This window comes from Leptinotarsa decemlineata, unplaced genomic scaffold (genome assembly GCF_025532065.1).
Source record: "Leptinotarsa decemlineata unplaced genomic scaffold, Ldec_3_MD MMD2_tig00002082_RagTag_RagTag, whole genome shotgun sequence".
NCBI classification, from domain to species: domain Eukaryota; kingdom Metazoa; phylum Arthropoda; class Insecta; order Coleoptera; family Chrysomelidae; genus Leptinotarsa; species Leptinotarsa decemlineata.
The window spans coordinates 816,984-843,500 of record NW_027412573.1 but is presented as its reverse complement, the minus strand read 5'-3'; the positions used below and the strand labels follow the sequence as shown (position 1 = coordinate 843,500).

At 34.6% G+C, this 26,517-nt stretch overlaps 2 protein-coding genes and 1 long non-coding RNA gene across 3 annotated transcripts; all 3 read right to left on the bottom strand.

Moving 5' to 3' along the window:
• Nucleotides 1–879: 879 nt before the first annotated feature.
• LOC111513270 (endocuticle structural glycoprotein SgAbd-2) lies at nt 880–4,514 on the bottom strand. Its single transcript, XM_074176771.1, has 2 exons — nt 4,358–4,514; nt 880–1,472 (listed from the first exon to the last, which is right to left on the bottom strand). Exons 1-2 carry the CDS (start codon nt 4,364–4,366, stop codon nt 960–962), a joined length of 522 nt encoding a protein of 173 aa, XP_074032872.1. The 5' UTR covers nt 4,367–4,514; the 3' UTR covers nt 880–959.
• A 2,462-nt stretch (nt 4,515–6,976) lies between these two features.
• LOC141482874 (uncharacterized) lies at nt 6,977–8,214 on the bottom strand. The gene is made up of 2 exons (XR_012465772.1): nt 7,905–8,214; nt 6,977–7,295 (listed from the first exon to the last, which is right to left on the bottom strand). It is a non-coding gene; the product is annotated as an uncharacterized lncRNA (long non-coding RNA).
• A 5,630-nt stretch (nt 8,215–13,844) lies between these two features.
• Nucleotides 13,845–21,373, bottom strand: LOC111515989 (uncharacterized). The gene is made up of 4 exons (XM_074176770.1): nt 21,218–21,373; nt 18,849–19,083; nt 16,932–17,141; nt 13,845–14,390 (listed from the first exon to the last, which is right to left on the bottom strand). The coding sequence occupies exons 1-4, from the start codon at nt 21,224–21,226 to the stop codon at nt 13,942–13,944; spliced, it is 903 nt and encodes a 300-aa protein (XP_074032871.1). The 5' UTR covers nt 21,227–21,373; the 3' UTR covers nt 13,845–13,941.
• Between the last annotated feature and the right edge of the window lie 5,144 nt (nt 21,374–26,517).

Genomic DNA, 26,517 nt, shown 5'->3' with positions numbered 1-26,517 from the left:
AAATCGTGATACGCTTTATCAAAGTGTACTTTGCTTTGCTAAACTGTCGTTTGCTTTGCTGAACTGTGCTTTGAAATTGCAGCTGAATTGAAAAAATCTTGTTTTGGGATCGTGTTCGTGATCATGACAATACGAGAATTTCACTGGTGACCAGATCAGAAAAACTACTATTGGACGTTCATCAAAGAATAGCCAAGTGTGTCAAGTCACCAAATTGACAGTATGAACTTACTATTTCGTTTCGACAATTGGTGTGTAAAGTCACTAAAAAAAACTTTATTAAACCGGTATTCACTTACGAACATATGTCGTTGAGAGGTCATTGTAGGCTATTTTGGTGGACGTGCTTGGAACTCATGCTACCTGTGACTAAGGTAACAAATTGGTGATCATATGTAAGGACCTGAAGAGAAGAAGAACATGAACCATACTCTGAAATGTTTGGTCCTGATCCAAAAAATGTGGTGTCAGTTAGTAAACCCACAATTTCAAGCAAATAAGATATGGTTTTAGCAAAACGTAGCACTATTTTATTCTCAAATCAAAGCCTGAAAAGATTATTTTCAAATTCTTGGATAGAGAGGCAAAGATCGATGGAATGGTCATCACTGTCTCCTGTTCTGACGTCATTAGACTTTTTCTAACAGAGATGTGTCTAAAGTATTGTATATAAAACTGAATCCCTCGACTTAGCCACTATGAAAATGAATTTACTCAAAATCAGGATGTTTCCAAGATGTTCAATGAATTTTGATCCACTTTTTGAATAAATGAAGAAGAAGATGTGGATTTCTGTCGATTCATTAGATGGCGCTTCAGTAGAGGGTAGAGTTTACTTCTAACCCAAAAATAAGTGGAAATTATCATCAAAATTCAATAAACAATTGTAATAAACAGTTTATTTATTATCACACATTCAAGACACGTTCATAAAAATTTCAAAAACAGCAGTCAACCCCCTAATAACCCTTGTATCCAGTCTGCGCAGGAACGTACTGGTTCTTCACCACCGCAGCAGCTCCATACTTCTCACTGGGACTAGCTTCGGGCCTGTACTGGCCATCATCAACAACACCACGAGCTTCATCGGCTAAATTCTGCTCGACAGCTTTGCGGATTTCTTCTGGGATTTCCGGAGCTACTGGAAGGTGGTCTCCTTGGGCTTGGAAACCATCAGGTCCGGCTACGTATTGGACGCGGATGACCTGACCATCTGGAGCGGTGTAGGAGAAACCCCCTTGGGCTTTGGTACCATCTCCAGTGGCATCACCTTGTTCTTGGGCGGAGATACCATCCCCAGTTTCCAGGGCGTAGTTGTAGGTCTCGCCGTCATTGTTGTTGTCTAGGCGGAGGATGGGAACGTCATTCAGAGGGTTTTTGGAGGCGACGTGGTGGTCTGGGTTGCTGGGGATGTAGTTGGTGTCCAATCTGCCACAGCTGGCCAGGCCGAAGAAGGCTACTGCAAGGATGATCTGCAAAAAGAGCAAAGGAAGGTGTTGTCAGACACAAAATATGTTGTGGTCATTGTCTGTACCATTTGGATGGTACTCCAGATTGGGAGGTGGCGATGAAATTGGATACTCATTACAGAATTGGTGAATTGAATGTGCTTCTGGAAAGGATCAGGTAACATCAGGAAAACTTCACCAAATCTGAATTGGAGTCATCCCTTCATATTGACAAAAAGAAACAGTTCTTCCGTTTTATGAAGAAGAAATAGAAAGACTACTATCTACTATGTCTGTGAATGATGAAAAAAGAAATGGGCTGAAAAATGAGACAGACAGAAAAGTATCTTTTTTTCGAAGCTGAAACACAAGCACTACGGGAAAATCCTAAAGAAAATCCTTCGCAATTCCAGTGACATGATTGTGCCAAGAAATGTTGTCCATTTTAACTCCCAACAAACGTATTGTTTTGTTTCAGTTTCTTCGATCTTCAGTTGGATAGCTCATTGCTTACAGATTGTTTCTAAAAACATTTTTGTCCTAAACAAGGTTACCAGAAATTCTACAAGGAGGAGTTGTAAAAATTCGGGCAAACCCAGTAAAAGGGATTCATTTCAAACCAAGAATTCTTATTGGAAAACATTTTAGGCAAACTGAAAATACTAAAGACCAAAGTTGATGTATGGTACAGGAATAATTGCAAAGGATAAGAAAAATTAAATGAGAAGATATAAGAAAACAGTAGAAGATAGGAAATATTGGATAAAAATAAATACAGAAAAATGAGAAAGAAACTCAATTTTATTCTTCACCATAGAAACGATGGAGATTGGATGAATTGTGGTTGCTTGAAGATAATTATCTTCCTCTCCAATTATGGTTTAGGAAATATTAAATTTGAATAAGTTAGTCCAATAATATCCAACATGTTTATCAGATTCTGTTCTACCTTGTAATTTTATGTTTTCGTGAGATATTTGAAGTGAAATAAGACCTTAAAGTTTTCAGAATAAGGATCCACAAATGAATGATTCAGCATTGTAGTTGTGTAGCTGTATTTATTTTCAATAATTCCACAAGAATCTTCCTCAATCTGAAAAGTGAATAAATCCAGAAGATGTAGAAAAAAATGTACGGAAAAGTTGTGAAGAATATGCCAGATTATTATAAAAACATGATTTTGAATGATATCACATATGAAATTGCTAGATATGAATAAGAAGAGATTTTTATAAATTGATGTCCATAGAGTTCATGAATTTAAATCCCTATCATTACCACAGAAAAGAGGTGTTTAAGACTGCTAGGAATTCTCAGCTTCATAAACCACTTCCTTCAGTTATTTGCGATTCCAGAATCATCCACGATGATTTATAATAATATGCCATCAATCAAATTTAATTTGTCAATTACAAAAAATTGAGAAGAAATTGCACATTGTTGCAAAAACGGAACCACAACGAAATAATTATGCAAAAATGATTAGAGAAACTTTCCCAAACCAATCAGGCCCATGTGAACTTCTTGCATAATGACATCAAATACTAATCGGTCCCGCCCGAAGCAGTGGGAAGAATGTGAAAGAGTTTCCTGTTAAACATCACGAAAAACGTTTAGAATTTGTGGTCTAATGAGTTATCACCTTAAATGTAGTGAAATTGACACAATAATCTCCTCCACACCCATAGATGACGTGGTAGTATTTCACACCAAATAAATTCAGTGTCTCTTATGAAAGTTACACAAAACATACAGGGGTCAATAGTAATTTTTAGTGACAGTGAAGCCAGGAAAAAATATGATTTCGAAAGAATTTATAACGACAAAAACAAAACAGGCTGTCAATATGATTTATCATCGCAAATATGATCTATAAACATGTATACAAAGCATACTATCATTACAAATAGTGTTTATTTCAAACTTTGCAACAACTTCTGTAGTGAAAGTTCATGATTCTTGTACAATGCATAAGATTATAGACGATATGGATGATTGGAAAATTCTACTGACTATGGCTAAATTGAAGTTTGGCTAATGCTAAAGCAAGTATAAAGAAATAAATGGTCCCAAAGCTGAGCTTTGTGGAATTTTTATTCATATAGAAGTGGAAACTCAAATTTCGTTGATATGTCATGTAGATAACTATTTACGGAACAAATGTAATGCAACCCAAAACATTTGAGAAACATTTTTCGGAATCTTTTTTAACTTTTTTGCGTCATCTAAACAATTGAGGTGAACATTTACTGTCCTTTATTCAACCTGCTGAAATATATGAAACCGTTTTCAATCAAATATTAGTCAAACATTTAGTTTTCTGTTCATTAATGAAACCTGGATATTCCAGAATATCTACACGAATCATGTTATTTCAAAGCATTTTTTCGTTTTGAAACATTTTACTATAAATATTGTGGTCAAATTGAATATGAATATGTAAATTTACAGAAGTTGTTTACAGGAATCTGAGTAAAAAAATCAAGATCAAGTGAAGTAAAATCCAGTTTTCAACTGAAGAGTCAAGTAAGAGAAAATAATACCAAGTTATTCCAAATCAATAGTTTCTGAAATATTAGAAATCATTTATGGGCAAGCAGGATTTATACCTACATACACATTGATTTCAGTGTCATTCTAAAGGTCGATTTCCACCAAACGGGCCGCTTGCGACAAGTTTTGTTTTAAAAAACAGAAACAAAACACTCAACTAAGTTTTGAAGTGTAACATTTGACATGATTCGAACGATCAATACTCTAGAACGATGTTTTGATCATTTCCAACTAGTTATGAAGAAAAACTAACAGTAGAAAAAAACAGTTGACTGAAACAGCCAATTTCAGTTGAAAATTGAGAACGATTATCATTACTATGCCCCTCGTACGGTTAGTAACAAAATAATACTTACTTTGTTCATGTTGATTGTATAGTACACAACTTAATTGTAGTTTGTGATGCTTAAAAAATTCGGCTCTCACTTTTTATACGGATGTCCCCCACTGACGGAGCACTCTCAAAAAAGTGTTGCAGAAGTGATTTCAGCCCCGAGGCTGGATGATATCGACGCAAATGAATCGGATTCTTTCAGAGGTGGCCAGCCATGAGATAATCCATCGCTTTGAACATAATTAGCGTGATGCAACAATAGAATGTAAGGCAACTTTTTTGTCGGGTTGTCTTTGGGGCCGTCTGTGGTCGTCTTGAGATCGAAGGACGGTTGGGAAGAAGATCTCGTGGGTTTATTCTTAGAAGGTGAGAATAACCCAGTGGGATTTTTGTATTAGTCCAGTTTGAATGGACAGTAAATGTCTTGTCGACAGTGTGATAGATACTTATTATTATTTTCATTGACGGGAGTGAGTAAATATAGAAAAAAAGACTATCTTTGGAGTATTTTTCTCATGTATGGAGCTCCGCCCCCAAAAATACCAAAACATACATACCCGAAACATACAAACTGCTGGATTCCATCCAGAGAAGAGCTATTCGCCTGATTGGAGAAGAAAACTTCACTGGCAACCTTGATAGTCTGGAACATCGAAGAAAGGTTGTCTTCTATAGATACTTTCATGGGACTCTTTCGAAAAAATACGTTCATTTTATATAATTTCTTGACAGAATCTATATGGCATTATAAGGAAACGAGATAATTGCAGAAAATGTGTAAACAATCAATTTTTATAAGCTTTGACCTTAGATTTTAATAGTCGTGTACCTACACCCTACCATATGTAGATTTTGAAACAACTTTAAGGATGTCAAGATACAAATGTTTATAGTATAACAATTTTCAATTGAAGGTAACTTATATACAAATTGAACTGAGAGCTAACGGCAACACTGTTAAATGTTAGAACTAAATTTTTACCGGGGCCATTTTTATTGTCTATGCATCGTCATTGTAAATAATTGAAAAGTAAGATGATTCCATAAAATGTGCCCCCCGTAACAAGATAGCTTCTGCATATCGATAGGATGTACGAGAGAATAGGTGAACCAGTTCGTTAAATACTTTGAAACATCGGTAAACTGATCAACACTTCGCAGGTCTATTATATTTGCGTCCTTAAAATGCCATAACTAGTCATTCGGTTTCTTCATTATCAAGCGTCCTTATCTGCATAGGCGTAGTGTGTTCTGTTTCTTGTGAAGGTGGCTTTTTTTGTATCTATTAAATATATTTTATTATATTTATTAAATAGACTGTTATATTCATTAACTTTGAAATATAAGATAGAGATGGCCGATATTTGTTTTTCAAAATACATTATCATAGATTTTCATCACATTCACACTTTATTGTGAGATAATTAGTTGACCTAGTCATTAAACCCAGGTATAAATGTTCGTTTAACTCAGGTATAACTGTCATTAATTGGTTCCTAGAATATTATTAGTTTCTAGGTAGATAGTAATATTTCAAAAAGTAAACGTAATGCATATCAGCCATTTCCTCATTTGTGTATGCCATTTTAATAACAAATGTATCATTAAAGTAACAAATTAAGAACAGAACAACACACAATTAGTATTAATTCAATTTCGAAAATAACTGATAGCGTCATACCAATTTAATTGTCACTATCGCTAATAGCGACCTACTAGATAGATTAGTTTCGTATTTTCGCATGTATCTCTGTATAATTTTTTGCTGCGAACTGGTTTATTTTGGGCAAAAAACCTAAGAGACATTTTCTGTTTAGAATGGAACAGGCTATCGGAAATAAATAGACAAAAAGTTACATTGGAAACAAATTTTAGATGTTGCGTTTCCACCCCTTACAATCATGGGGTAAACCAAATAAATTTCTGGCTAAGTGTCTTTTTGGTAGTACAAAACGTCAATTTTAATATTGTAACTTTTTCAGTGCTTGTGAAAAAAATTTTTATACAAAGGGGCTTAAACGGGCTGTATCTTAACAAGGGATGCTCCAATGAAATTTCTTTATATGAAAGATCCTATTCCTTTTTTCGATGAGGAATCACCTCCTTAAATATTTTACACATATTCAGTTACACCCTGTATACATCAACAACTAGTGGAAATCCATAAAAATAAACATAAATATTCACTAAATTCAAATTTCTATGACTACCACACTCGACATGCGACACGCAGATAAAATTAGACCTATAAGATAGAGATTGAATAGAGCTGTGAATAACTCTCCCAATGTAATTCTTTATAATTACTTGCCTAGGAAAGTTAAATCTTTGTCCCCCAATTGTTTCAATCAAAAAGTGAAACAGTTCCTCATCAACTCATCTTTCTACACTATTGCGGAATATTTAGACACCCCCCATTCGTATGAGAACGTTTAGATATTTATCTTATTTCAATATCTTCAATCGCTTTGGAAGTTATTAATGTTTTGGCGTGTTTGGTTGTACATGTATATCATAGTTTTTTGACTGACTCCGAGATTCTTTTCTTTGAAATATAAGTATAATATCTATTTAAATACAATTTTTGTAATAAGACTTGCTGTAAATTTGAACTTACATGAACGTAGTCAAATAAAATATGTCTATATCAATAATATATTAGCTTGTTGATAAAACTGAACATAAAGCGTGTGCAGATAGTGGATTTACTACTCGACACTCGTAGTAAATTGCCGAGTCGGTTGATGTTATTGCGGAGCTTGAGGTGGTTTGCTAGTTGTCGGTCCTGGAAAATTGTCAAGCACGGGCTGGAATCCATTTTCATCACCAAAAGTTTGATGGTAAGTCTGCTGGCCATCTGGAGCTACGTAAGAGCCACTTCTTTTGACTCTTACATCATAATTCTGGCTACTTGCTGAATCCCACAGAATTAGGACAAGAAAAGTCGTGAGTAATAGAAGCTGAAAAAAAAATCAGACAATAGAAGTCCGAACTGATGACATACACCACGAAACATTTACCAGTACATATAAGGTCTCCAAATTTGACCAACGTACAATTCAAGAATGTACTTGAAAATTTGCTAGCTGATAGACCCTATTATAGCTTGCAAGAGTATTTTAATGAATCATTTTAAAACGTGTATTCCCTTTTATATTTATTTTTATTGTATTTGTACCTGTTTTTTTCAAACCTTTATTAATTGCCAGTTTTTATCTATACACCATCAGTTATGATTATATTTATATCTACAAAACTTTGTCGATGGAATACAAAATGTTCTGACAATAAAGTATATTTTGATTTAATTTGATTTGAACTTTTCACCCCAACTGAAAAATAGCGTTTTTATTATTATTTTTCGTGTAGGTACCTACAACTTACGTTATCAAAAAATTAAGTAACTTCAATGAATTTTACTTTTTTCGTTTATATTTTTGCTAGACAATCGGTAGTCTATTGCCAGAAAATGGGTTTGTTGAATCAAGTATTCATAAATACATTTTGATACGTGAAAATAGAGTGTAGAATGTTGTCAAGAACATGTAGTAATCGCTGAAACTACTCACTTTATTCATGGTGAAATAAAACCACACTTGAACTGCTACAATACCTTGTTTATACTGATATTTTCCACTGGATAATGTTATTTATATATAGTTTTGAAAAAATAAACGTTGTTTATCAGGTAGAACTGTTGTTATCTCGATTTATGCGTCATATTAAAAACATACCAACAGACCGTCTGCAAAACTGATGTCCCATATATGAGTGTGGTGGAGTCAAAAAACTTCTTCTGTGATATTGGTATAAGCAAAACATTTGTTTCCAAACATCAAAACAGGTAATCACTACTCATTTTGAAACAAAGCCCCTGTGTTTGTGTGTCTGTCTGCACGCGATAAACTCAAAAACTGCAGAATTAATTTCATATGTTTTTCACCAATGAATGGGCGTAATGATTCAAAATAGAGGGTTATTTTTATAATTTCAAAATGCTTTGCGTGAATTGATGGAAATTTGACACTATGCATAATCCCTTCGAGAAATAATAATAATAATATTAATAATAATATCGTCTTTATTATCTTCTAATACATTTAAAGCAAATGAATCAGGAGCAGTTTATTTATTATATGAAGATAAAAGGCGAAGTTCAATTTACATGATAACAAGTCATCATTCAATTGCTCTTCCGCTTAACCTCAAAAATGTCGCCTAGTACGCAAAGGAATAAACAAAAAGGATTTCTAATTATCTTAAAATATTATTACTATTTATAGATTTGAAATAGGTAGGACCATACAAAACATCAGCATAATTGAATACAGATAAAACTAACGATTCACACAAATTCGCCTTCACCTTCATGGGTAGGAAATTTCTTTGTCCATAAATAATTTTAAGCGAATAATAAGCATGTCTGATAAACTGAATAACCTGACTTTCGAATTTCAAGTCCTTATCTAAAATGATTCCCAGGCTTTTGGCTTCTGGGACAACCCCAAGTACATGATCATTTACTACTACTTTCACAGATTTGCAGATATCATTTCTAGTGCATTTTGGTCCGAAAACAATAACATTGCATTCACTACAATTTATATTTAAGCTGTGATCAGAAGCATTTTTCACAAATAATTTTAAGTCACTATTGATTTGAATACACGTATTATCTATCATTTCAGGTGAGAAGCTATAATACAACCGGGTATCGTCTGCATACAATTGTATATTACAAAATTTTAAACATTTTGCAAGTTGAGATGTGTAGATAGCAAACAAAAGTGGTCCCAAAATAGAGCCCTGTGGCACGCCACATATCAGCTTTAAATATTGTGTGGTGTTTCCTTCTATGGTAACCTTTTGTTGACGGTTGGTGAGATACGATCTGATTAGTGATATAGCATTTTTAGAGAGTCCTATATAGCCAAGAATTAATAACATTAAATCGAAGTTAATAGTATCGAACGCTCTACTAAAATCAAGAAGTACCAATGCTGTATTATTTTTTGCGTCACGTGCTCTTATAATATCGTCCACTACATGCAACAAAGCAGTTGTATAGTATTTCCAATACCAGTTGGAACAGCACAGAGAAGGAATTCCCGCCTCGACAAAGGCGTCGGCATATTATTTTTCAGTGGCAGTTTTTCAGTTACTTATTCTTACAATCATAGCAATTGATCACCCCATGAAAAAGTTGTCTCAACTGAATTTTTCCACCAGGGGTAATTATGAAAAACTTCGAAATTCGAGGTAGTTGTTTTCTGAGTAGAAAACTCTGAAATACAATGAAAACACAAATAATCATACAGAATTATCATCAAACATATATTTATAAATAATAGAGGCCAACAAAATTGCTAGAAAAATCAAAATTCTTCTTTCCCATATTCAGATAAGGTGGAATCATCATCGGGTTGAATAACGATCGGATTTATGGAACTTTGCACATAATATTTGTTCTCTTCTTTTATAACATGGGCCATCACTATTACCTACTTCATTCACAACTCGCCTTATGTTGTTAACCACTACAGCATTCAAAGTCGGTGACTGATTACATTTCCGCAAGCTTTCTTTCATTGTGGCCCAAACCATTTCAATTGGATTGAACACACAATAGTATGGAGGCAAAAGTAAGAGAATATGACCACGTGTTTCACACATCGAATCAATAATATACTCTTTTTTGAAATTACGTTGTTTTATGATGGCTAGTAATACCTTTTTTGTTGGAATCTTTTCGGGTATTTCCATGTCATGATTTCGCATGAAATCAACAATATCTGCTTTTTTTGTGTTATTGTTTGGTATTGTAGTCAATAACCGATAATGATATGAAGCGTTTTCCATAACAATAACCGAGTTTGGATGAATATTTGGGAGAAGCTGCTCACTGAATCAGGTTTCGAATAAAGCCGCAGTCATATCTTCGTGGTAATCAGCAGACGAATCTTGTATATTTTTGGCCGACAGAAGCAAAGCGTTAGGTACGAAACCTCTTTCATTCCCGGCATGCAAAATTATAACACGTTTTCCCCTTGAAGAAGGTGTGTTCAAAGCACAATACTTGGTTTCGTCTACCCAGCCATATTTGACCACATCATGGGTGTCAAACCAAGTTTTGTAGAGGTAGATTATATGTCTGAATTATGGTCTGTATATATCATAAATTGTTCGCAGAATCACATCTTTTGTAGCACCATCAACGTTTGCGAATGTTTTATTCCCTTGTTTTCGTTTCATTGCATGGTCAATGACATCCCCTATTTTAATGATTCGAAGAACTGTCGAACTACCTGCAAATTAATATGTCCGCTTTTTAATCTATTGTTGACAAATTAATTTGCAGGTAGTTGTTCCACTAGTTAATTACCGAAAAATCAATTAGGATAATCATCGTTTAACAAAGAAAGTCCATATCGGACTAAAAAAATTAGGTATATAAACAGCTGACCCTTGTCTTTAGATTCAGTTCAATTTGCTTCTCCTGAAGATGCTAATCTTGTTAGTGAAACGCGTCGAGTGCAAAAATATCAATTTGGTGTTAGGGTAATTGATCTCTAGAAAAAGTTTTCAAAAATCGGTTTGCAAAACCATTCACTACCTCACCTAACCCCACGAATAAACGGCACTGACAAAGAAATATTGTGAAACGGACAAAAAATCAGTATTCAGCCAGTCCAGCTAGCCGAGCCTTTATTCCTCAACTATAGTTGATGTCACGTTTACTAACTATCTGGGCAACTAGGGGCCACAGGCAAGAAATTTTTATGACTGTACTTTTATTTTTATTGCCGTTCCAATTGGGAATGGATAGACTATTCAACTATGTGTTACATATGGAATTATATGTGAACAGCACATTTTTATGAGTTTTATATTCAGTAAATCATATCGGAGGGTGGTTCATTAATAGGAATTGGGTTAACAAAAAAAAAATCATTTAACTGCGAGGGATTCTTCAAATTCTCTGGATTGCTGTGAACTTTATTTGGTATGAACTTATTAGATTTTAAGGCTTTCCAGAGATCTTTGTTGTTTTTTTTGTTGAGCTCTGAAATGAAATATGCCTTCTTTTCTCTCTTAATCGCCTGATTTGTGACGTTCCGCATGTTCTTATAGAACTGAAAATGAATTTCTGATTTACTTCTTTTGAATCTTCTGAAAGCTTTATCCCTTATTAACATCATCTCTTTAATTGTTCCAGATAGCCAAGGAATAAGCCCGTGTTAGGAATCACACGTTAAAAGGTAAGACCTCGTTAATCCTTAGCTCGCACAAGTTTCGAATTTTGAGGAGGGTTGTCGTTCGTAGGGGTGCGACAGCTGGTTAACGGAAAAACAGATTTTTTTTTTAAACAGATCGCTTCCTAGTTATTCTTGATGTTTTCAAGGGAGCATGTCTATCAAAAAGGTTGGCCAAACAGTTAATTAAAACAGTTATTTTTTCATCAGCTCCTTCCTGATCAAATATATTAAAAAAAGGAATACAGTGAAGATCTCTCTTGAAATCATCTTCATTGAAATATTTGAAATCCCTATTTTCATGAATTTTGAACTTGTCTTCATCAAATCTAATATTTATTTACAGGAAACCAGCATATGATCTGAAACTCCATTAGTGTCAATGATATCTTTGTCGAGAACCCATTTAGCATTAGTTATAATTACATCTAAAAATGTTGGGGCGTCTATAATTTGATCGAAATCAAAGCACTGTATAACTGACAATATTTTTTCGGTATTGTCATTATCGTAATCCAAAAAATTGATATTGAAATAACAAAACAATTCATTACATATTAATGTTTTTCCATAGGTTCATATGCCTACCTTTCAAGGATTTGATGAGGGACTATTTATATTTCGGCAACTGGAAACACTAATGTCAACAGGTAAAATATGGCAACACCATAATAAAGTTTGACATTTTTAGCACACACAGCGTTTTGATGTACACGTGTTATTGATTATTTTTCACAACTTTCGACGTGGATTATCTCAACAAGAAAGTGAGGATGAACTCAGCTCTTTGTATGGCGATAAAACACTATCAAAAACTACAGCATATCGCTGGTATAGTGAATGTATTTGTGGTGGCAGTTCTGTCTTCCAAAATCGGTTGTTGTTTCACAAAACATCAATGCAGCGCGGAAAAATATAATGAAAAATCGCCGTGTGATATATTGTGATATCAGTTCCGCTTCGAAACATTCGATTTTGCAACAACAATTAGTTTTTAAAAAAATGTTCTCTTTGAGTAGCCCATAATTTATCAGTCGCTCAAAGAAAGCCTCGCGTCAAGTGATGTGAGGAAATGATTAAAAAGTTCGACAGTGGTGCTTCAAAACACGTGTAATAATCCGTACGGTCCTGATTTGGCACCCACTGACTCCTTCTTGTTCCTAGGTCAACTGCGTGGTCAACAATTTACGAGCACCAAAGAAGCAGTTGAAGCGTTCAGAAACCATGTTTTGGAGGTGTCTCAAGCCACATATAAGGTGGCTGATGGAAAACAGGAGATGGGAGAAACTGAATACTCCAACTTGGTTGGTAAAACGCGAGTCGAGAAGATAGATAGGTTACTCAAGCTAGTAGATCGCTAGCAATAAATAAAATTACATAAGCAAAATTTAAACATCATACGAATTTATTGATGCTACTAACACATTCAAGTAACACTTCTATGTGATATTTATTACCCTTAGAATGTTTAAAAAACACAACACGTGTTTCACTGTACAATAGTTGCTTCAGGCATGTTCACAGTCGACAAGTATTGCGATTTTGTAAACTGTCCAGTGAAAATCTCACAATAAAGAGTTACTTGAACAAAAATCTAGTGTTATGTACCGCTCCCAACAAATTCAAAAAGGTTTCAGTCATTCTATGGCCTTTCTAGTGTTGAAACTAGCTTTTTCCTGGCCTTGAGAGTTGGATGTGTGCTACGTGTTCTTTAAAACAAGCTTTAGTGGCACGCTTAGTCTGACCGATATATTTTTTGACAGTCCTTAGTTTATTTTCACTCTCCAACATTCATGTCTTTAGGTCTACCTAACATTTGTAGGAGTAAGCAAGAATTTTTGGTAATTGGAAAAAGTGCTCGTTTTCGCCAATTTCACGTTCAGCTTTTTGAAAATACGATGGATGCGGAAGGGAAATGAACTTTAAATTTTTGCCTTTCTCAAAAGTCAATATTTATGAAGATCCTCAATTTACGTTTGCTTATCAACTTATTCACAATACTAGATGAATACTTGTTGCTCTCGGCTATGACCCTGATAACATTCTCGATGTTCCAGTTCTACCTTTGTCAACAGAACACTAGTTTACGACTTGAAGACTGTTTTTCGGAGAGAAAGGAAGGTACCTTTGTTTTCGAACGTTGTTCCAATTGGCCATATTCAAGGCGAAAATAAAAATGTAGGGCTGATTATTTGAAAAGTACAAATCGTCAAACAGAATATCCCACAACCACCCAGAAAAATGAAACGAATCCAATATACAAAAATACAAGTTTTATTCCACCTAAGATAAGAACACATCTATTTACAGCATTATTTTACATTCTTATACGTATGGCAAGCTATCGTGATATTTAGTACCTATACCCATCAGGCCCTTTAGCTTGGCCAGTTCCAGGAACTCCATACTGAGTTCCAGGTGCGCCACCTCTACCTCCTTGTCCCCCAAAACCTGGTCCTCTGCCGAAACCTGCACCTCCCTGGCCTCCTCCAAAACCTGCACCTCCCTGGCCTCCTCCAAAACCTGCACCACCCTGGCCTCCAAAACCTGGTCCTCCAGCGCCACCAGCTGGTCCTCTTCCGTAGCCTCCTTGAGCTCCCTCATCTGGACCAGGTTTATACTGGCCATCATCTACGATTCCTCTAGCCTCATCAGCCAGGTTCTGGTCGATTGCTCTCTGGATTTCTTCTGGAATCGGTGGTGGAGTTGGGAGGTGAGAACCTTGAGGAACGAAACCATTCTGGTCAGCTGTGTAGCTGATTGCGATCTGTTGGCCATCTGGGGCGGTGTAGCTGAAGGAGCCTAGAAGAGGAGTTGAAGAGTTAGTATTGTTCAAAAGGGTGATGAAGGAGGGCAATAATTCCGGATTGAGCAAATGTGCCAGTGTCGATTTCTTCCTCAAAAGAACGAGGATTCAATGATTGAATTGAACCAGACTAGTGGTTTTCTTATTTGAGGGGATAATAGTCAAAGCACCAAATGCAAAGTTAACTTCATTAAAATATCTTGAATAAGAAGGCTTCCATCGATTAGTATAAAAATGAAGAGAAGTACATTCGGAAATTGCAAATATCGAAGTTTTTCTCGATATTATGTCAAACTAATATGGAAATTATTGAAACAAAATGTATGGTAGAAGATAAAACATCGACATACTATTACAGAATGGTACAGGTATTTTTCTCTGGATACTGTAAAGATTAAAAACAATAGAGCAAGCTACAGATGCCATATGAATGCCTCCAGAAGGAAATAAAGCATATTGTGACGGAAGACGAAACAGAGAGAAAATAATTTACCAGTAAGGAAAGCGCACAGAAATTGAGAACTTAAAATGGCGAATACAGTTACCAAACTATCAGGTACAAAACTGTCATCATAACAAGACCTCCTACCTGTTTTGCTTTCTCATCTCTAGAAACACACTGTATACGACCTTTAGGATTCCTTCTTAATTGAAGACGAATAAAGCAAATGACCGATTCCAACTATGTCTTTGTTGGGTCGGAACTGTTTCCAAATATGAATTACTGAAAACAATAGACCGCTGCAACCTTGACTATCATTATTTGAATTATGGATCGATCTGTGAGTGGAAATGAAAGTGTTTGTTAACGGGTGTGTTTGCATTGGACATCAATACCGCATGCGAGCGTGTTAGTATACAATATGCAAGATATTGGAGAAATAATGGATGATGCAGATAGGAAGAATAGAAGAGTTGTTAAAATTAATTTGAAGATTCATCTCTAGGATATTTTTTCCAAAGAATTATACTCATCATATGTTGAATGCGAACATAATTACTATTATACGTTCTGAAATCGACTTTTTGGTAGTATCACAACCGTTTTCGACCTTGTACGGCAATAGATACATTTGACAAAGAAATGGAAACCTTGACGATTATTTCGAAACTCACACAAAGAGAGGATCACTTGTTTTTACTGAAACACACCAAAAATAAACTGGTTCTCAAGTGTTGATGAAAGAAATAGGTGAAAATACCGTTTGGTATGAAAAAAGTGAATGTGTGAATGGTGAATGGTTTGAAAAACGAAGATTGAGAATATATCCTACGTTTGATGCGTGATATCTACATAACAAATATTCTAGGACCAAACTGTGGCCTCTCCTTAGACTTTTTCAAACCATTTTCCAAACAACTAATGTAGAAAACGAAGAATTGAGAATATCCTCTATTTCCAATAGATGATATCTACATTTGAAACCCTCAACATAACTAGGTCCACTTTGAGACTGGATACAACATAAAAGTCAGTTGATGATCAACATTGATGACCAAGTCATTGATCTCTCTACATCTCTTGATATTGGATTTTGATCATATAACAGTCATGTTAATCGTCTTTTACTTCTAACATTATAAAGAGACGGAACATTTGAAAATATTCGATTGGAGATGATTATCATGACACCACTGAAAAATTGAATCAATGTCACTTTGTGAATACAAATAGTCCGATTAAATGTTTACTGTGCTGAAAATTTTGAAATCGTCAGCATTTCAGAGATATAATGAGGAAAATAAATAATAAAAAAAGCAGTGGATCTAGGTTGGAACCCTGTGGCACACCTATTATGGCTAAGTAGTTCATCGATTTTCGGTCATCAATTTCAACATACTGGTACTTGTCGAATAAGTAAGACATGGAAAACTTGATTAGAGCTGCAGCTACACCAAATAGATTAATTTTATATACTGAAATTTTCAAGTTAATCTCATCAAATAGTGGATCAAAATAAATGACATCAACTATTGTTTTTTTTGTGTAAATCTACAATTCAATAGAGCAGCAAGATTTCTGAATCAACTCAAAAATATTAGTTATTGATATGTTGATTGTTCTGGAAATCTATTTTTCTTGCTTCAAAATGAAAAACTAGTTCAACATTGTCAGTATAGATTCGAATTTCTATGAGAAATGACAGTTGAATAATAAAAAACTATTTTTGATTTTAGCAAAACTATTCAATATTTCGTTGTTGTTACTAGATTTTGCTACTATTTTTATGAAATATTAAATAGACAATCCCAAATATTTCTGAAGGTTTTTTAGCAAGTCTATTACTTGTGACATAAGTGACACGAAGAGCTTATGTATTATTAAGATTAAGTAAAATGAGTTTTGGTGAAATCGATTTTTTCTACAAATCAAACCATTCGAAAAACCCACTTTGGAATTTAACTTTTGACCGAGAAACTGCTAAAATTTTTCTCCTTTTCTGCTGTTTGTACATTTGTAAACGACGTACAAACTTCTCAAAACGCTATTTCGAAAAAAAATTAATGAAGAATATTATTATCATCATTATTCTCACCTTGCGCTTGTGTACCATCTCCTCGACCATCACCCTGTTCTTGGGCGTTTATACCATTTCCGGTTTCGTACAGCCAGCTGTAAGTTCCGTCTCCGTTGTTGTTGTTTTCATACCGGATGATTGGAATTTCAGAACCGGCTCCGGGTCTTCCTGCTCCTCCGGGGCCAAAACCTCCTCCTGCGCCGCCGCTGTAGCCCCCAGCTCCTCCGCCTTAAATGAGAATTAAACAAAATTACTGTTAGAAGTGCTCAGGGCATTTGCGATTGGATTTTCCGTACTTTCACTAGTTAATCTAGTAGAATGCCGAAATTGTTGATTTATGTAAGAACTAAGTTTACGTTGTGTATATAGTAACAAATTTGGAGAATTTGATCGGGATGTCAATAATGATAATGATTTTATTTCCAACTGGTTCACAGATAGATTCATTAGTCATTTGTGTTACATTATGTATATGGAACAGGTTATATTTCTCCGATATATGCCAATTTGAATAGAAATCGACATGACACACATCGTGAAACAAGCACATTCAAATTAAAACATGAAAGAAAAAGAGTCAATAAATAAAATAGATGAATACTTAGCATGAGTCACAATGGAAACGATCTAACTTTACCAACTTCAAGCATACATTCAACTACTGTTGTAATGTTGTACATTTAACTGGCTTATTAAAACGCATCTCAAACCATTATAAGTTATCTAGAAAAGGTTCTTGAGATATAGATAGATATCCATCTGGAAATCTTTTCAGTGGAATCAAAGTTCTTGACTTGAGACTGTTGAATAATCTTAAAGTCAGCATGAAATATCATTCAATAACAGATCAGACCCAAGTGATCAGGGCCACAGAACTGGCCCGCTCGATCCCTGGATCTCAGTCCTCTCGATTTCTCTATTTGAGGCCATTTACAGCATTTGGTTTATCGTACTCCTGTTCGCGATGTAGAGGACTTAAGAAACCGCATCATCGATGCGTGCAGGGTAATCACAGAGACTCCAGGAATATTTGAGCGAATACGTGGCTCAATGCGCCGACGTCTAGACGCATGCGTAATGTCTGAAGGTAGACATATTGAACATTTACTATGATTTCTACATGTTGTGTGCTTTGTTATTAATAAATTAGTTTTGTTTATTACCCTTTAATCGTTTAATGCAGGTACTAACTACAAAATAACAATAAATCTAGTTCGCATTTATGACGATATATCTCTGTAGTTGTTCGTAAAATAATTTTTTGTGCGAACTGGTTTATTTTGGGTAAAAAACCCAAGAGACATTTTTTGTTTAGAATGAAACAGGCTATCGGAAATACATTTTTAAATGGTAAACAAATAATGAGACAAAAAGTTACATTGGAAATAAATTTTAGGGGTTGCGTTTTCCACCCCTAAAAACCATGAGGTAAACCAAATAAATTACTGTCTAAGTGTCCTTTTGGTAATACAAAACGTCAGGTTAATTTCAATATTGTAACTTTTTCAGTGCTTGTGAAAAAAATTGTTATACAAATTTTATGTACCCCCTTTAAGGGGCTGTATCTTAACAAGGGATGCTCCAATGAAGTTTCTTTATATGAAAGATCCTTTTTTTTTCGATGAGGAATCACCTCCTTGAATGTTTTACACTTATTCAGTTACACCCTGTATAATTGATATGGCAGGAATGTCAAACTGCATTGAAAATTTTACAACAGATCAAGACAGACGATTTTAATGCAATGTTTGTTCTTGTAGAACCCAAGAAGAACGATATTTCATATCTAGTGTTACGGCAAAGAACATAAAAACAGATTTTTCTTGAAAGATACACACAGTCAATAATATTCTTTTGCAACAGACTATATGAACATGTCACTGTTGAATTTACTTCTCAGTTTTTTTTCCCCACCTAATTCAACCCACTTCTCACCTTGGTAACCCCCGGCACCTCCGGCACCTCCTGCACCGCCGCCACTTGGGAATCTACCGCCTCCACCACTTGGGAATCCCCCTCCAGCGCCGCCTTGATATCCGCTACCTCCGCTAGGGCCTCCCGCACCGGGGTATGGGCCTCCAGCACCGCCTCCACTGCCACCTCTAGCTGGAGGGAGGTAGTCTAGGCGGCCACAGGCCGCAAAGCCGAAGAGAGCGATTACAATGATTGACTGAAAAAAACAGTTGGTTATGATATTACTGGAAGAGTAGTGATGGCCTCTACGCTTTCCATGTCTGAACCTCATTGCTTTTTGGAGCGCGTGACTGTTTTGTTTCAAACAAAAACCAGGAACAACAACTACAACATGAGAATATCTTCAACAACAATCTAATTCCTTTATGAAAAGATAAGAAGAATTGATTCTAAATTCAACACTTTATGCTAAGGGACCAAATCAAACAAAGGGTCAGTGAGAATCATGATAGTTATCAGAAAAATACAGTTGGAGAAATCTTCATAAGGGTCAATAAGAAAAAACGAATTTTTTATTTCATTTCCTTATTTATTTGTTATTTTGTGTTCCGAACACTTTATAATAACTAGGAATGAAGAACATAATCAGAAAATATGTATGATGAATCATGTTCTGGTGAGATTTCTACACTATGAGAACACTGAAATGGCATAAAAATTAAGATAATTCAAGTGAGAACATTTTATGACTGGGAATGAAGAACATAGGTCAAAAAATGTGTATGAAAAAACATGTTCTGGCGAAACTTTTACACTATCAGAACACCAAAATCTGAACACAAAAATGGCAATAAAAACTGAGACAATCTAAGTGAGCATTTCATAACAAGTGGAAATGAAGAACATAGGTCGAAAAATGTGTATGATTAAACATGTTCTGGTGAGACTTCTACACTATTAGAACACCAAAATCTGAACAAAAAATCGACATAAAATTAGGATAATCTAAGTAAACTGAACATTTTATAACAACTAGAAATGAGGAACATAGGTCAAAAACTGTGTATGAAAAAACATATTGAGGCGAGACTTTCACACTATCAGAACACCAAAATCTGAACACAAAAATGACATTAAAAATTAAGATAAGCAAAGTGACCAGAACATTTTATAACAACTGGGAATGAAGAACATAGGTCAAAAATGGTGTTTGATAAAACATGTTCTGGTGAGACTCTCACACTATTGCAATAACAATGTCTGTACACAAAAATGACATGAAAACTAACATAATCTAAGTAAGCTGAACAACTAGTGAATGAAGAACATAGGTCAAATGTTGTGTATGAAGGAACATGTTCTGGTGGAACATGGTGCACATATGATTAAATTTCAATGATCAAATTGAACAACACCAAAAAATGAAAGAACCCACTAATATATTAAGTGAGATTGAACATGAGTACCTCCGTTGGGGAAAATAGAAATGCTGGAGTGTTACACCAAGTAAAATTCAATTTATTGTGGAACGAATCTGTTATTCAATTCAGAAAGCTATCAAATAATCATTTTCAAATATCTCGCCGTAACTTTAAAGTTTTCAAAGTGAAACAGAGGTGGTTGTTGAAAGTTATTTTGAAGAGGGTGTATTTTCATTCCAAATTTATAATAATTGTTTTGAAATATATAACCAAATTCCACATTTCAAATGAATTTTATTCACACCTAGTTTCAATAAGTCACTCTCTCGTTTTCAATAACTTGTATGAATTTCTGGAAAGTAAAAATTCATATAATGTCCATCTGTGGAACCTAATTTAAAAACGAGTGAAAAATTATTTGTAAAATTGTTTGAGAAGAACTTTTATGTGCTGAAACTATTAAGAAACTTACTGATATCCTCCACAGGACAAGAATCATACATATTTTTCGTAAATTCATTTGATAGCAAGTATAATTATGATAGGCACAGCTCTAACAGCGCCTTAGAGAGTTTCCTGTACTGCTTGTGTTTTGTCCTTGAAAAAAAACCTTTGAATTTGTTTGTTAATCGTATAGATACTAATCGTTACTTGAAAAATCAGTTCTAAATCCAAGAAATTAAATGTAAGGTTTGTTCTGTCAACAAAATCGTACTCGATGAAGTTTGAACAAAAAACAATCAGTTGATTATGATGCATAGATAAGAAATGATGAGTGATTTCAAGGAAAAAATATCAAATGTGTCAAAATTCTGTATAGAACCTCTCAAAAATACCCTCTTCGAGCAACAACCCCGCCACAAACACTGTCAAAAAAAATTAAAAATTATCGACTGACTTTTTGAACTACCCTGTACACCACTGTCACTTCACTGTATCAAAAAAAAGTATAGTAAAAAAAGTTCTTACTCGTTTCATGCTGGAGTAAGATGCACTTGAAGTGTGAAGTACTGATCCGGAGGATCGCTTTTATAAGATGAACTCCTTCTGGCGGGGGATTGAAGATGAGCTCTTAAATCTGTTGCACTTATTGCAGAAATTGTAGATTGCTTGCCCGAGGCCGTGTCGGCAAACTGTACTAATTACTCCACATATTGTCTGTGCAAGAGATCGATATTACAAGGCGGCGGAGACGTGAACACGAGAATATCGAGGAAGTGAAGCGAAATGTCGCAACTCTGATTTTTTGCAAAAGACATTCAAACAGATTTTATGTTGTTGACTAAATTTTAGATCTTGCAACGGTAATTCACTTTTGGAGAGCAATACCTGCGATGGGACGTTCTTTCTAATCACGTGGGAAAAGAATGAGAATCTTAACGAGAAATTTTTATACTCTATGCGAAATATTGAAAAAAAAAAATCGGAGTTTCATTCCACTGCCTGGGGTGGAATGTAAAATGACTCACTATGTAGATAACAAAATGCTTAAAACGCTATTCTCAGAATATCAAGATATACTAGATCAGTAAATATCATTTGTGAATATATAAGAATCACAATAACAATATAACATACAGTGTGTAACAACGAAAACTTAACAGAGCCGTTTTTAAATATGAAAAATAAGATTTTCAAAAAATGCTCGGACACGTCGATTTCTAATTAGAGGGGGACACCTTTCAGACTAATCAGATTTTTTGTAGTACGCACCCCCTCGAAGGGGTGCGTCCGACGACCCTTATTTAGATAGGGAAAGTAGGTCGAGTGGCACCTTGTTTCAAAGGTTTTCCGAATACCTTTAAAACTCTGTTAAAAGAAAATTTCTGTAACGATTAGTTTTCGAGATAATTTGAAGTTAAAATTGCCATGTTAATAATACATTAGACAGACCACTCGGTAAATTGTATGCCTAAATAAAAAAATTTTCGAGCAGTTCTTCTTATCAGTTTTTTGTTAAATAAAATCCCTCTTTTAAAATCAATACCCACTCCTCTTCTTCCAGTTTTCATTAGTACATCGTTCGATTGTTTTGTTTAAACAGATCGTGCATTGTTATTTGTTTAAAAATGCCTTACACTACTGCTGAAAGGGTTTCAGTTTTTGCCTTATTTTTTGGCAACGACCAAAATGCTAATAGAACATCAATTTTATTCAACGAGCAAAAGCCTGGTAAACACCTAAGCAGAAATCACGTTCTGGATTTGGTCACAAAATTCAGGGAGACAGGTTCGGTTTTAAATAAGAAAAGAAATGTTCAGAGAAGGGTAATGAATGACGATGATGCGATTGGAGTGATTGGTCAAGTCATCGCCAATCCCAGGTTAAGTACCAGAGGTTTATCAGTAATAGCCGGAATAAGCCATATGAGCGCATGGAGAATCCTTAAAAACCACAATTTCCATCCTTACAAAATTAAACTTGTTCATGAACTCAATGAGGATGATTTTGACCGAAGACAGGAGTTTTGTGAGGGCATGAGTGAGAGATTAATGCAAAATCCCGAGCTGCTTTACAACACCTGTTTTTCGGACGAAAGCTCATTTTATTTAAATGGTTGCGTGAACCTTCACAATTGCCGATATTGGTCGGATGAAAACCCAAGACAATACGCAGAAATACATACCCAACATCCCCAAAAGTTGAATGTCTGGGCAATCATATTATAGGTCCATTTTTCATTGATGGAAATTTAACCGATGATTCTTATTTACAACTTCTTGAAGAGGCAATACAACCTCGTATAGTTGAAATAATTGAACAGGATCCAAGATGTCAAGATGAATTTATCCATTTTCAACAAGACGGTGCACCACCCTTTATGCCCAACAGGTTCGAAATTTTTTGAATCATCATTTTAAAGGAAAATGGATTGGCAGAAGAGGTCCAATTGAATGGCCAGCACGATCACCAGATTTAACACCACTGGACTACTTTTTGTGTGGATATTCAAAGTCTAAAGTTTATGTTACACAGCCAGTCAATTTGGATGAATTACGTCGTAGAATTATTGATGAATGCCGAGCTATAACTCTTGAGATGTTGAATAATGTAAGAGCAAAATTCGAACAAAATCTTTATTGTTGCATGGAGCAAAATGGCGCACATTTTGCGCTATGTGAGTTACCCCTATTAGGTGTTACTTTTTTTGTGTGTGCTTTAGAAACAATTTTTGGGATTTATCAACCCTAAAACAGTTTTTTTAACTTTTCTGTGTCACCAGCGTTCAAGGAAATCAGCAGGTTGTATTCGTTGTGTAGGTAAGTTTTTAGTATCATTCACTTTTTCATCAGAAGCATAAAATATCCACGTCAAAAGGCAACTGAAAGTTGGAGGTGCCACTCAATTTACCTAAAATGTAAGGGTGGTAACCAACCCCATCCCCTGAAAAAATCTCCTCGTAATAAACAAATAATTCTCACTTTTTTACGAAATCAAATGGACACGTATTAGCAAGTTGTCACAAAAAGCAAAAATGTATTTTCTTTATGAAAGTTCTGAACGTAAATTGTACCTTAAAAACAATTTGATTTATTTTAAAAAGAGTTGAACTCAATAAAAATACATTTAAATCTTCAAATTATCTCGAAAACGAATCGTTACAAAAATTTTCTTTTAACAGAGATGTAAAGGAATACGAAAGACATTTAAAACAAGGTATCGTTCGACCTACTTTCCCTAAATAAGGGTACGCAACCCCTCTGTGTTTGTAGTACGCACCCCCTCTGAGGGGGTGCGTACTACAAAAAATCTGATCAGTCTGAAAGGTGTCCCCTTTTAATTAGAAATCGACGTGTCTGAGCTTTTTTTAAAATCTTACTTTTTATATTCAAAAACGGCTCTGTTAAGTTTTCGTTGTTACACACTGTATATAATAAAAGTATATATGATAATATATAATAAATATTTCGTTTATATAGGTGAGTGGGAAAGTAAGGATTTGAATAACAGGGTGATAATTGAAAATACTTCTGAATACTACTTACTCACATATACATACAATCAATCGCTTCAAAAACACTTCCTCTGATAATTTCTTTTCCATATTCTCTGTTTCACTATCACTATCGTCATTTAAATAAATAACAAATTTATTTCCAACATTAAAATGGAAGTGTATAATCTCCATATAGTCTTTTTCAACTAAAACTACTTTTTTAATGCTTTTCTATCAGTCTTCTTCGTTTATATTAGATACTTCTTCTTTATTTAGCTCTATTACCTTCTTATCAAATTTTGTTTGCAGACATGTTAGGCGTTCACATTCTCGAACCATCAGTCCACCCTTTCGTAACTGTATCGTGAGTGTCATACCAAATTTCGTCCAAATAGAAAATTTGCCGTTGTTCTTGTCTATATTTAGTTATTTGTTCTAAGTATTTGTTACGCAATTCCACTATTCTTCTGCTTTCCATAACCGCTTGACGTTTGTTTTTTCATTCAAATCTAAATCCTAGTTTCTTCATTCAATTCTGAAGAGTTTTGTCACAGCAGCTTTTTCAAATTCATTCAAGCTGTAATTTTTCACTTGCTGAAAAACATGTGGTACATATTGAGGTTCAGTTTATTTTTTGGGGATACAGAGAGTTTGAAGCAGGGTATTTGAATTAGCATAGCGCTTCTCGTATTATAGTTGTAGTCCTAAGGGTATCAGTGAATTGGTGGATAACTTGTAACATAATAAAAATAAACAGAGTTGGCAGAGGTACTATACCAGGCATTAGTCAATATTCTACGAGCTTTCTTCTGTTGTATAAAAACGCTAATAGAGTGAGGAGAATTTATTCATAAACTCCATAGTTTATTGTAGAATGAAACAAAGAAAAGTTTATATTCTTCACTGTTGACCCATCGATAACGGTATTCAGCTGTCTGAGAAGGAAAATATAACTTGCCTACACATGCCAACCTGATTTTTTATCCAAAACCAACATCAACGATTCAAATTTTTTCGATTATTCCAATAACACCTCATGATCCTCAAGATTTCTCAACATAATTCCATTTCATTCTGAAAAGTACAATTTTTGTCTAATTCAATTAACTTCGTATTTTCTACTATTACGGAGATAGCAATAGTGTGCAATTTAATTTTCGCCACCCGGTATAACCTGAACCTTTCAATTTCATTAGTTCGGACTTCTATTGTCTAATATGATATAAATTGATTCAAAATCCCTGAAAGAATCTGTGGAAAATCAAAAAGATTAGCTGAAAAATAACAATTATATAAAGCAAGAAAACTGAAATTACAATGAAATAAAATACAAGCAACAACCAAAGATCAAAAAATCGAACGATCAACACGAGATGAAAATTAAAAAAATTAATAACAAGAAATGAAATTTAAAAAGTCCAAACCAAGTTATTTCACAACGTTTCGATTGTTAGTATCCACAATCGTCTTCAGGTGACAACTTGAACCAGAATTGACACGAGTAGTTCAAAGGAGAAAGTAATAAGTTTATCAGTGAAATAGGTTAATCCTAGATGAAGCATGTTATGTGTAGGGTTTGATTAAATTAAAAGTTTATTTTTTTCAGTACACGTAAATGAAAGCTAGTTATTAAAAATGTTCTTCACTATTCATTTTGGCAAAAATAACATTTGCCTTGTTTGATTTCTATTTTGATAGATGACTCCATAAAGGAATGCTTTCTCTGACATTATTATACTAGGATATTCGAAACAAAACTCAACAAACCATCATTTTATTAAGAACTAAGTTTGTTTAATGTTTTAATTGATTGTTTCGACTAATAATCTTTTTTATTTGATCGTAGATTATGTCTCATTACTTATAATTATCCGACTGGGGCACTTGAAAAGCAATGAAAGGTTTTTGCTTCATGGAACCCAGATTTTTTTTGTACGTCCGACGTTCAGAAATGAGATAATAACGTCAGCGCAATAATGCAACAAAATATGAAAAAATAGACAGACGAAACGAGAGTACGTTATGTTAATAAGAATCCATGCGAAATTCGCATGTATCTGCAATTTTGCAACACTCCATAGACCAGGTGAAACCGTTCAATTCGTTACGAATCATAAAATGGAAATATTACAAACATGAATTAGGCAAATTAGACATCGTACCAATAATTTGATGATGATATTACGGCCGACCTGGATGGAAACATTTTTTGTGTAATTTTTCGCGATTATGTCGACGGTAATGATAAGCTACGGGGTGGTGATTGAGGTAGTAGCAGAGTTTTTGGGATAATCGTTGATAAATGTTGGTTTTTAAGTAATCATTTTACTGT